Here is a 12691-nt window from a genome sequence, read left to right as displayed (position 1 = left end):
CTGGTGCACCGCTGATTTGAAAGTCATCACATGCTGGGTAAGTATCATCACATTCCACAGCCTGATGGCCCAGGGTCTCAAGCCACTGGAATAATAATGCAATAAAAGGGAATTGATTATATCTGCGCTGGGGACCAGACTGAACAGTGACCTCAGTCAAATACGTTAGTGTGTAGTGTACTGCCACCCCCTCCCACTGGTCCACTAGTTCTAGAACTAGCATCTAAATGATAGAATAACGTAAAGTAGCCAAGGGATCAGCCCTAGGAACTGAAAGTTGATCTATTGTCAAATATCAACAGCTGCACTGGAAACATTCAGGTGCAATAACGTTATCAGAACATACATACAGTACCAGTCAAAAGTTTAGATACACCTACTCATTCAAGGGTTTTTCTTAATTTTTTTTACCTTGATGACAGCTTTGCACACTCTTGGCATTATCTCAACCACCTTCACGTGGAAGGCCTTTCCAACAGTCTTGAAGGAGTTCCCACATATGCTGAACACTGGTTGGCTGCTTTTCCTTCACTCTGTGGTCAAACACATCCCAAACCATCTCAACTGGGTTGAGGTCGGGTGATTTAGGAGGCCAGGTCATCTGATGCAACACTCCACTCTCTCCTTCTTGGTCAAATAGCTCTTACACAGCCTGGAGGTGTGTTGGGTCATTGTCCTGTTGAAAAACAAAATGATAGTCCCACTAAGCACAAACCAGATGGGTTGGTGTATCGCTGCAGAATGCTGTGGTAGCCATGCTGGTTAAGTGTTCCTTGAATTCTAAATAAATCACAGACAGTGTCACCAGTAAAGCACCCCCACACCATCACACCTCCTACTCCATGCTTCATGGTTGGAACCACACATGCAGACATCATCTGTTCACCTACCCTGTATCTAACAAAAAGACATGGCGGTTGGAACCGAAAACCTCAAATTTGGACTCATCAGACCAAAGGACAGATTTCCACTGGTCTAAATGCCATTGTTCGTGTTTCTTGCCCAAGCAAGTCTCTTCTTCTCATTGATGTCCTTTAGTAGTGGTTTCTTTGCAGCAATTCAACCATGAAGGCCTGATTCACTCAGTATTTTCTGAACATATGATGTTGAGATGTGTCTGTTACTTGAACTCTGTGAAGCATTTATTTGGGCTGCAATCTGAGGTGCAGTTAACTCTAATGACTCTAATTGTAATTGTCCTCTGCAGCAGAGGTAACTCTGGGTCTTCCTTTCCTGTGGCGGTCCTCATGAGAGACAGTTTCCTCATAGCGCTTGATGTTTTTTCCAGATTGACTGACCTTCAAGTAATGAATTTTGTCGTTTCTCTTTGATTATTTGAGCTGTTCTTGCCATAATATGGACTTGGTATTTTACCAAATAGGGCTATCTTCTGTATACCACCCCTACCTTGTCAGAACACAAATTATTAGCTCAAACGCATTAAGGAAACAAATTCCACAAATTAACGTTTAACAAGGCACACCTGTTAATTGAAATGCATTTCAGGTGACTACCTCATGAAGCTGGTTGAGAGAATGCCAAGTGTGTGCAAAGCTGTCATCAAGGCAAAGGGTGGCTACTTTGAAGAATCTCAAATATAAAATCTATTTTGATTTGATTAACAGTTTTTTGGTTACTACATGTTTCAATATGTGTTATTTCATAGTTTTGATGTCTTCACTATTATTCTACAATGTAGAAAATAGTAAAAATTAAGAAAAACCCTGGAATGAATAGGTGTGTCCAAACTTTTGACTGGTACTGTACATATTGGCCAGCCAATCTCAGCTTCATTTCCAATTCCTCATACCAGTGTGCATGTCTGAGGGATATAATGATATACATACCATTTGGAAGAAGTACCCCATCTTCCTTCCCTATTTCATCATCTTTGTTGTCTCAATAGTCACTCCTATTATTATTAGTGACATATGGAAGCTTTCCCCAAGACACAATAACACAAAATGACATGTCCCCTAACCCAGATCATCGATTTCTCCTTCCGCCAGCTGAGCTTTGACAGCCCACACAAACGAGAGTAGAGAAAGAGCAGGCCGGGCTAGGCTCAGTGCCCATCATCACTCATCCTGATCACAAGGAAATAATCGCCCATGCATTTCCAATCTGAGACGGCAATAAAACAACGTGACAAAATGGACGCTGCCACAGTCACAGCCCAGCAGCACCGAGGACACTCAATGACACAGTAACCACTTTCAGCATCACTGCCATTAGAATGTGGTGAGATGAAAGGGGAGAGATGTGGACATTTTGATGAACCACAGCTAAGTGAATAAGTGACTTATGGACAGGATGCTCCTATTTTATGATCATACAGTACGTTGGATATCATAGGCTATGGATGGTATATGTCATCGTACTTCCAATAAAAGCCCTCTTATATCAAGGAGCTGAGCGGGTTGGTTGAAGAGAGGGGTTGTGTATTGGCTACTTGTCGTTGTTACAGAGATGATGTAACTGTCACTTGGAATATCTTGTTTTTTTTAAATGATGGGTTTAGTGATCAAACTGGAGATTCAACACAGCAGGGAAGCTCTTCTCTCCTTGGTTGGCATCGTCTTCAGTGTTCCAACCTCCAATGCATCAGTGGATAGCGATACATTAACTCCGTGTGCTGGCGACCGCATACATAGTGTTGGGCATGAATATTTGAAGAGAGCTTTGAGAACGTTAAACCTCAACTCACTGGTCCCCATGCATCTTTAAATGGGGTCGGCCCCTCTTGTCCAGAAGCAGGAAGGGGATAACTGCTGGGGTCCTATGTCGGAGACCTAGCAGCCTTCTTCCTTGATTAATAAGTAAACACAGTCAACAGGGCAGAGATGCAGTCGGAAAACGTCCAGTCACAAGCAGATTTGTTTTCTTCTGAAAGCAATGCTGTTTAAAAGTTGATGAGAACCCAACTCCTTGCCCTCAACACTTAAGATTTGTACACTTGTCTTGGCATCTTCACCCATACCATAACCTACAGTAGCTGAAATATAGCCCCTTATCTACCAACATCGATGATGTTTACAGAATACATTGATTCTTTGCTTTGAGCATATTGAATGCAATATTTTCTCTGAATCTTTTTACAGTCTCGGCTCTGTTGCCTGTATCCCATGTAATTTGTCTGACAAGGCAACAACAACTTGGCTGATGCAGAAACAGACAGGCATCTAGGCTGCTACATATGTTGTCTGCATGTCATCAAACAAATTAACAATATTGTTTACCAAATGGCTTTGTTGTACAACATACCCGCTTATTAAAATGGCGTCTCATTAGCCGCATTGAGCTGCCATTTCACATACGATTAAATGGCTTTTTATCATTCTGTGTTGCGAATGGATTCACGGCAACAGTGTAATTTTAAAGGAAGCTTGGAAATTGTTAGGAAATGAGCCTAAGGTGGAGCTCGGCTGGTGTGCATGCACACGCTGAATTCTAAACACGAGCTTCTGCTCCGAGGCAAGAGAGACCAGTTAGTTGTCTGGAAGGAATATATTCACCTCTTCAATATTATGTTTTTTTATAGGCAGAGTACGATCAATTTCTTCCTGTCAGCATAAATTCATCTCAGAGGCTGTTTATACGTTACAGAACATTTTCAGGTGAAACCCTTGCAATAGTACAGCTCATATTGCTACAAATATACCGCAAGTCTCTCAGCAACACTTCCAGGTTCACTCTCTCTCTCTCTCTCTCTCTCTCTCTCTCTCTCTCTCTCTCTCTCTCTCTCTCTCTCTCTCTCTCTCTCTCTCTCTCTCTCTCTCTCTCTCTCTCTCTCTCTCTCTCTCTCTCTCTCTCTCTCTCTCTCTCTCTCTCTCTCTCTCTCTCTCTCTCTCTCTCTCTCTCTCTCTCTCTCTCTCTCTCTCTCTCTCTCTCTCTCTCTCTCTCTCTCTCTCTCTCTCTCTCTCTCTCTCTCTCTCCCAACTGCTGTGCTACATGGAAAAGATATGTTCCTATTCAATAAGGCTTTTGATCCAGAGTGTTATCTGGGTATTTACTTTTAAGGTCAGAGAGAAACATCAGAGGCTTTGCGGTTCCATCAGTGGCGAGAATAATGAAGACTGGAGGCGTGAGAAATGATTGTGTGAGCGAGCCTCTCCCAGGCCCTTCTCAGCATTTAGCACTTTGACCCAGGTTAGCGCTCCACCAGAGGCTCACTGGGGAGGGCTGGAGATGGAGGGCCTTATTCTGCAACACACCGTATAAGTGTGTGTATGGTTCAGTGCCCATCACACACAGACGTGCGCGCGCGCGCGCACACACACACACACACACACACACACACACACACACACACACACACACACACACACACACACACACACACACACACACACACACACACACACACAGTTTATATATATACATTTCATATGCATACTGCTGACTTCAAACAAGCACATCAACAAACTTATGGCACAGGCAGTTCTGTACAGTATGTGCACTCACACAGACAGTGTACATTCGACAATACTGGATTGATATCAATATCGCCTACCTACACTGTAAACAGAGAATGATAATGATGATTTGTTCAAACCTTTTTCTTTTCTGTCCTACCTGAAGTGTGTCTCCATCATGAGGCTGGTGTGGAAGTCCTTGGACAAGATGAGGTGTTTCCGTAAACGCTCCACCATCCCCTTCCTGGGGATCCTGATCACATGTCTTCTGTTCTTCAACCTGTACATGGAGGATGGATACGTCTTGGTAGGTTATTATTGGCTGTCTCTGGATCTTCCTTCCTATGACATATTTTGTATTTTACATTTGAGTAACAATATAGTCTTTTTTTTTTAGGAGGCGGGTAAAAGACAGCTGATGCATCCTTCAAACTCTGAGAGATATGTTCACAACTTCAGAGACCTCACAAATTTCTCTGGAACCATAAACGTCACATACCGTTACCTCGCTGGGAATCCACTGCCCCGAAAAAGTAAATATACCTTTTATTTTAGATACGTAGAGATACACATAGTATGTATTTTATCCAGAAACTCAATGATGTGTTCAAAAAGAATTTGATTTGGAATCATATCAATGTTTGTGTTTACAGAATATCTAACCATCGGGTTGTCATCTGTGAAAAGAAAAAAAGGGAATTACCTCATGGAAACGATCAAATCCATTTTTGACCAGTCCAGTTATGAGGAACTGAAAGAGATCGTGGTAGTGGTTCACCTGGCGGACTTTGACCTGGCCTGGTGTGAAAACCTGGTGCAGGACATCTCCAGGAAGTTTGCCCACCACATCATCACTGGGCATCTCCTGGTGATCCATGCCCCTGAGGAGTACTACCCATCACTGGATGGGCTGAAAAGGAACTACAACGACCCAGAGGACAGGGTACGCTTCCGCTCCAAGCAGAACGTGGACTACGCCTTCCTCCTCAACTTCTGCACCAACCTCTCTGATTTCTACATGATGCTGGAGGATGATGTCCGCTGCTCACGGAACTTTCTGACATCCCTGAAGAAGGTGGTCACCTCCAGGGAAGGCTCGTACTGGGTGATGTTGGAGTTCTCCAAGCTTGGCTACATAGGGAAGCTCTACCACTCAAGAGACCTGCCGCGCCTGGTTCACTTCCTGCTCATGTTCTACCAGGAGATGCCTTGCGACTGGCTCCTTATTCACTTCCGGGGCCTGTTGGCCCAGAAAGATGTGATCCGCTTCAAGCCCTCTCTGTTCCAGCACATGGGCTACTACTCCTCATATAAGGGAGCAGAGAACAAGTTGAAGGATGATGACTTCGAAGAAGACTTTATTGACATCCCTGACAACCCTCCTGCCAGCCTGTACACAAACATTAATGTATTTGAAAACTATGACGCCACAAAGGCTTATAGCAGTGTGGACGAATACTTTTGGGGGAAACCTCCCTCTACCGGAGACTTCTTTGTCATTGTCTTTCACGAACCAAGCAATATTAGCAATATCAAAATCTTGACAGGAACGGACGATCGTCAGAACGATATCCTGCACCATGGAGCTCTGGAAGTAGGAGAGAAGCTGGTGGGTACAAAGAGAGGAAGGCAGTGTTCTTCCTACATCACGTTAGGGGAGTTTAAAAATGGCAACATTGAGGTTCAAGACGTGGACCACAAGATTGCCTTTGACATCCAGTGTGTACGTATTGTGGTGACTGCCAGTCAGAAAGAATGGCTGATTATTAGGAGAATAAGTCTGTGGACGACATAGTTGGCACAGAAGGCCCATACCATCTGGACTAAAGTGTTGTATTCATTTATATATATTGATTATATTGGATGCTGTATGGTTTATATTCCTTTATACTTTGCATACAGTAGCCTACATTTTTTTAGAATTTGAAACAATTAGACTATTGGGTTGTCAACATTGTATGTTTTTCATAAAATAAAATGCAGACAATTGTGTTTGGGTTTCTAAAAGAGAAATGATCAAATATGTGTTTTTCACAGGTTTACAGAAAATACACTCATGCATTTCCTTAAATAGCAACAATTACACAGAGGCAAGTGTTAAAAGATGACTGTGATACTTTTCAAGTGGAGAACGTCACACCTGCTTTTTCACATCTTCCGAGGAGCTGTCATACAGTGCATTACACTCAAAGGAATGAGGTAGATCTTTCTTTCTCTACACATATAGTATTTACAGTGAATTGGATGATGTTTGGTTCTCCTGGAATTACATTAAACTTTTTCTCTACGAACGACCCTCCAACAAAATGAAATCTTCTCAGGAAAGGAAAGGTTAGTTTAGACAAATAGTTCTACAGAAAGTGCAACAACTTAACGAAGCACTTGAACATTGGTCGAACATCTGCATAATTTGTGCGGCATTGGTTTCTACTTTAGCAGTGAGAGGAGAGGAGTGCCCCCTGCTGGTTCTTCAAAATCACTTCCAGCAGTACAGTATCTGGTCAGAGAGGAGTAGACGGAACAAGATGCCCAACTCCCCCCTCACTTCCTTTCCACCTGTACCATGGCGCTTTAATTGTTGATAGTTGTTCATGTTGGTTGTAGACCAGCAGGCATGCCACTGTGAACAGTTGATTCATGGTATCTGAGAGGTACAGGGGGAGCACGGTCTCGAACAAGCTTGTGGCCTTTGACTCTCCGCTTCGTCCACTCTACCATTCCCCTCAGCTTTGCAATGATCCATGTCTCACCCTCCTTCCCCTTTGCACCCTGCTGGCATCTGGGTGCAATTTTACCAGGAAGTTGGCCAGTGGACGTTGCAATGTCTGTGTCTGAGGTGAGTAAGGGAACAATTCCACATTGCAGGAATATCTCCTTGTCACTTTACAGATCCAGGATAAAGTACAGATACAAACATGACCGCGCCATGTGTTGCCATCCCCACCATCCCATTGAAGGTGGAGGAAGACTCTTCACTGTACCGCTAATTTAAAAATATATATATATACTTCACCTTTATTTAACCAGGTAGGCTAGTTGAGAACAAGTTCTCATTTACAACTGCGACCTGGCCAAGAATAAAGCAAAGCAGTTCGACACATACAACAACACAGAGTTACACATGGAATAAACAAACATACAGTCAATAATATAGTAGAAAAAGATCTATATACAGTGTGTGCAAATGAGGTAGGATAAGGGAGGTAAGGCAATAAATAGGCCATGGTGGCGAAGTAATTGCAATATACCAATTAAACACTGGAGTGATTGATGTGCAGAAGATGAATGTGCAAGTAGAGATACTGGGGTGCAAAGGAGCAAGATAAATAAATAAATACAGTATGGGGATGAGGTAGTTGGATGGGCTATATTACAGATGGGCTATGTACAGGTGCAGTGATCTATGAGCTGCTCTGACAGCTGGTGCTTAAAGCTAGTGAGGGAGATATGAGTCTCCAGCTTCAGTGATTTTTGCAGTTCGTTCCAGTCATTGGCAGCAGAGAACTGGAAGGAAAGGCGGCCAAAGGAGAAATTGACTTTGGGGGTGACTAGTGAGATATACCTGCTGGAGCGCGTGCTACGGGTGGGTGCTGCTATGGTGACCAGTGAGCTGAGATAAGGCGGGGCTTTATCTAGCAGAGACTTGTAGATGACCTGGAGCCAGTGGGTTTGGCGACGAGTATGAAGCGAGGGCTAGCCAACGAGAGCGTACAGGTCGCAATGGTGGGTGGTATATGGGGCTTTGGTAACAAAACGGATGGCACTGTGATAGACTGCATCCAATTCGTTGAGTAGAGTTGGAGGCTATTTTGTAAATGACATCGCCGAAGTCGAGGATCGGTAGCATAGGCGGAAATCCCAGGGGGGACGGGGGGGACACGACCCCCCCATCTTGGGAAAAATATGATTTGTCCCCCCCAATATATCACTGTAAACATAACTATGTCATTTCAATAATATTAATAATACGCAATGAAAGCACTTGTGCTGATTATAGACACTTAATAGCGCGTTTTTAAGTTTCAAAAGATTGCGACCCCCCCCGCCCTTTGCCTCACAATGGTTTGATCCACTGCCAGTTCTTTAGCTGGCAAGGTAATAGAGGGTACGTACCTACTGTCCGAAAGGGACATGTACATAACTGACGTGAGGTTAATCCAGTCAATCCATAGCAGGTCCATAGCAATGTTATTTATTTATTTTTATGTTGGCAGGGTTCACACACTAGCTGAATTTGCAGAGCTAGCGCGCAAACTAAAGCAAACATTAACTATCAAGCTAGCTAGTACCTATTCCATTTATGTGGCGTCGTCAAAGATGGAATCTTTGCTATCGTCAGTTCATTCCAAGATCAGCATGCAGCTGTAGTGCTTCGACGTCCCTGTGATAAGGTTAGCGATAAACTGAAGTCCAAACTGAACAGAACAGAATTACACTCTCTTCTACCATTGTCTTAAATATATATAATGGTCTCGTTGCGAAAGATAAATTGTCGCTAGTGAACTTTTTTTTATTTTTTTTATTTCACCTTTATTTAACCAGGTAGCAAAGATTATAGCAAACACACAGAAACGGAATTGGTGCTCGTTAGCTTTACAAATTCAGCTATTGTTGGAAGCCAGCCAATATGAAACAAACTATTAAAAGTACAAAAGGTTGCAGCATGTGTTGTGTAAATGTGTGTGTGTGCAGCTAGGCCAGCCAGCCAGGTAGAAAAATGGCAGAAAAAAGTAAGAAGACGGACATCAGAGTATTTGTCAGTACACCAAAACGCATAGTAAGAACTCTAGTAGCCTAATCTCAAAGACTAGTTGATAAAATGTTCATAAGAAAGAAGTGAAATGCTAATGGAAATGTTCCACAATGATGTCATTAGGCAGAGCAGGCAACAGATGGCACACAGACAGCAGAGCTGGGGACAGATATGCAGGGACAGATTGGCAGAGACAGGGAGTCTCAGGTAAGTTTGTTGAGACTTTGTTTGGCAACATTATGAAAGGTTCTCAATTTTTTTGACTTGTAAAATAGGGACATAATTGGAAAATGCCATGGATACCCCCACTCTCAACTTAAACTGGTGACTAAACTAAGATTTGTTTACGGCAATGGTATTGCTGTTGTGATTAATTGTGTAGTTTTGGGTACCGGTAGTTAGGAGTACGGCAAACACCTTATTTATTTTCTAGGAGACAGACTGTGAGTCAGTTAGGGTGGTGAAAGGGAAAGAGCCAGGGAGAGAGACTTCAGAGGACAGTGTCACAGCCACGGCAGGACCAAGTGTCACCCTTGTTGCCAGCAGCACCAGTATAGGGGACAGTGGCACAGCATTGTCCAGTTACCACAGTGATGGCACAAAACCATATCAGCCACACCCACAATTTATAGAACCGCAAACTCTTGCCAACAGAGTGTTGACGTTTCAAGAGAGATGGTTTCGCGATTTCCCCTGGCTACATTATAATCCATCAATAAAAGGAGTGTTGTGTTTTCACTGTAGCCAAGGGTTTTCAAGCCAGCCATCTTTTGGCCAAAGAGCAGATGCTGCCTTCATTAGTGCAGGATTTAGGAACTGGAGAAAAGCCATTGAAAAATTCACAGCACATCAAAACTGCCAAACCCACCGCCACTTTGTAATTGTAACAGCACACCAGCTAAATCCAATCAGTGTCCAGTTATCCAGTGCGTGGGGTAAACAGCAGGATGACGCAAGGCATTGCTTGATGAAAATTGTTAGTTCGGTGCGGCATGTAGTAAGACAGGGACAAGCCTTTAGAGGCCACACGGATGACAGTGGGAATTTATACCAGATTTTGAAACTTAGGGCAGCAGAGGATGATCCCATTTTACTGAAGTGGTTAACAGAGCGTACCACAATGTACACAGGCCCCAAAGCACAGAATGAAATTCTGAACATCATGGCCAATAGTCATTCGAGGCATTGCAGCTGAGATTAGGTCTCTTCCGATTGTACAATTTTCATTAATTGTTGATGGTACTCAAGATGTCTCTGGTGCTGAACAGGAGAATGTCTGTCTGCGTTATGTTGACCATGACCATGTCCCTCACAAGGAGTTTATTGGGCTATACAGGGTGTCGGAGACAACAGGCGAGGGCATTGCGAAAGTGGCAACTGATGTGTTGAGGAAACCCGCAAACATATGCTCGGTTCTTTTGTTCAGTAGTGTGTATAGCAGTGGTTCTCAACCTTTTTGGGGTACTGGAACCCCTGCATATTTTGAGGCAAGGCAGGCAAGGTTTTGAGCGGTCCTCAGGGACCTCCACCCCCTCTATATTATATGTAAACTTACTGGAAATCTTGTGGTACTGACTACATTCATTACACTTTTTTTATTTCACAGACCCCTTGCAATTAGTCCATGGACCCCTGTTTGAGAACCCCTGGTGTAATTGATATTTGTTCTTTTGTTTAGTAGTTTTCAGTACATTTACAAATTATTTATTTCATGTTATTTTATTTAAAATTGCATACTTTGTGCGACATACTTGTCCATAGCTGCTGTTTGAAGAGTTGAGACTGACTGAAGGATATTTTGTTTGATTTATTTGGGTTTTTCATTGAAGTAGTTATTTTGCTTTTAGAACTGTACTTATTTTAAGCTTTTTGTTCTTGCAAAGATATTGTATTAGACTCAGGCCAGGTGCACATATTTAATGACTATATAAATGTATCAGAAAAAGTCAAATTAAAAGGTAAATTCAATACGGAGACCAACTTTGTCATTGTTCTCAATGGAGATTCTTTTAGATGTGATCACACCATGTTCATTGTATTTATGAAAATTACACCCATACAGTGTACAGTACCATTGTCACCTACTGACCTTTCTTGATATTGCTGGTTGTAAGTACGAATACCTGCATACATACTGGACTGGTAAGGAGCACTGCTATAACTATTATTAGTAGTAGAATTATAATGATTTAAACATTTGAACAAGTTGGGGAAACCCTTCAGTTAACTACTGTACCTATCAATTATCCAGTTGTAGGAATTATGGTTCCTCAATATACATTTAACATATAACAACGTATGCTATGTGTTACAGCACTACTTTTGGTGTCCCCCTCAGGAATTGCTCTTGAGAAAATGTAATGTAATTGTCCCCTCCAAGGTTGATATCAGATTTTCGCCCCTGATCGGTAGGATGGTCAGTTTTACGAGGGTATGTTTGGCAGCATGAGTGAAGGATGCTTTGTTGCGAAATAGGAAGCCGATTCTAGATTTAATTTTGGATTGGAGATGCTTAATGTGAGTCTGGAAGGAGAGTTTACAGTCTAAAAACACAACTAGGTATTTGTAGTTGTCCACATATTCTAAGTCAGAACCGTCCAGAGTAGTGATGCTAGTCGGATGGGCGGGCAGGTGCGGGCAGCGATTGGTTGAAGAGCATGCATTTAGTTTTACTTGCATTTAAGAGCAGTTGGAGGCGGTGGAAGGAGAGTTGTATGGCATTGAAGGTCATCTGGAGCTTAGTTAAAACTTATTTGGGCTAGACGTGCCGCTAGCGGCACACCTCGGCAACATCCGGTGAAATTGCAGAGCGCCAAATTCAAATGACAGAAATCGTAATATTAAACATTCATGAAAATACAATTGTCATACATCATTTAAAAGCTTAACTTCTTGTTAATCCATCCGCGTTGTCAGATTTAAAAAAGGCTTTACAGCGAAAGCACACCATGCGATTATCTGAGGACAGCGCCCCGCATACAAAAGCACTAAAAACATTTTCCAACAAAGCAGATACATCGCGAAAGTCAGAAATAGCGATAAAATAAATCCCTTACCTTTGAAGATCTTCATCTGGTTGCAATCACAAGGGTCCCAGTTACATAGTAAATGGTCCTTTTGTTCAATAAAGTCCTTCTTTATATCGCAAAAAGTTCAGTTTATTTGGCGCGCTTCATTCAATAATCCACCAGTTTCCCCTTGTTCAAAATGCATACAAAATTAATCCCAAACGTTACCAATAAACTTGGTCCACACATGTCAAACAACGTTCCTAATCAATCCTCAGGTACCCTAATATGTAAATAAATGATAACATTTAAGACGGAGAATAGATTATTCAATACCGGAGATAAATAACCAAATGCGCGCACTCACCAGAGCGCGCCACAAACATTTTCCAACCAAGCAGATGCTTCACGAAAGTCAGAAATAGCGATAAACTAAATCACTTACCTTTGAAGATCTTCATCTTTTTGCAATCCCAAGGGTCCCAGCTACATAACAAATGGTACTTTTGTTCGAT

General features: G+C 42.5%; 1 protein-coding gene across 1 annotated transcript in view; it reads left to right on the top strand.

The window, feature by feature from the left end:
• LOC139540319 (alpha-1,3-mannosyl-glycoprotein 4-beta-N-acetylglucosaminyltransferase C-like) overlaps positions 1-6407 on the top strand; it is a 30369-nt gene extending 23962 nt beyond the window's left edge. The window contains exons 2-4 of the mRNA XM_071344061.1: positions 4582-4722; positions 4813-4948; positions 5069-6407. Of these exons, the coding sequence (XP_071200162.1) occupies positions 4594-4722; positions 4813-4948; positions 5069-6210 (1407 nt within the window). The 5' untranslated portion in view covers positions 4582-4593 and the 3' untranslated portion in view covers positions 6211-6407. The remainder of the gene's footprint in view (positions 1-4581; positions 4723-4812; positions 4949-5068) is intronic.
• The last annotated feature ends 6284 nt before the right edge of the window (positions 6408-12691 follow it).

This window comes from Salvelinus alpinus, chromosome 15 (assembly GCF_045679555.1).
Source record: "Salvelinus alpinus chromosome 15, SLU_Salpinus.1, whole genome shotgun sequence".
NCBI classification, from domain to species: Eukaryota; Metazoa; Chordata; class Actinopteri; order Salmoniformes; family Salmonidae; genus Salvelinus; species Salvelinus alpinus.
Note: the sequence above shows the minus strand (reverse complement) of the source record. Positions and strands in the feature narration are given on the sequence as shown.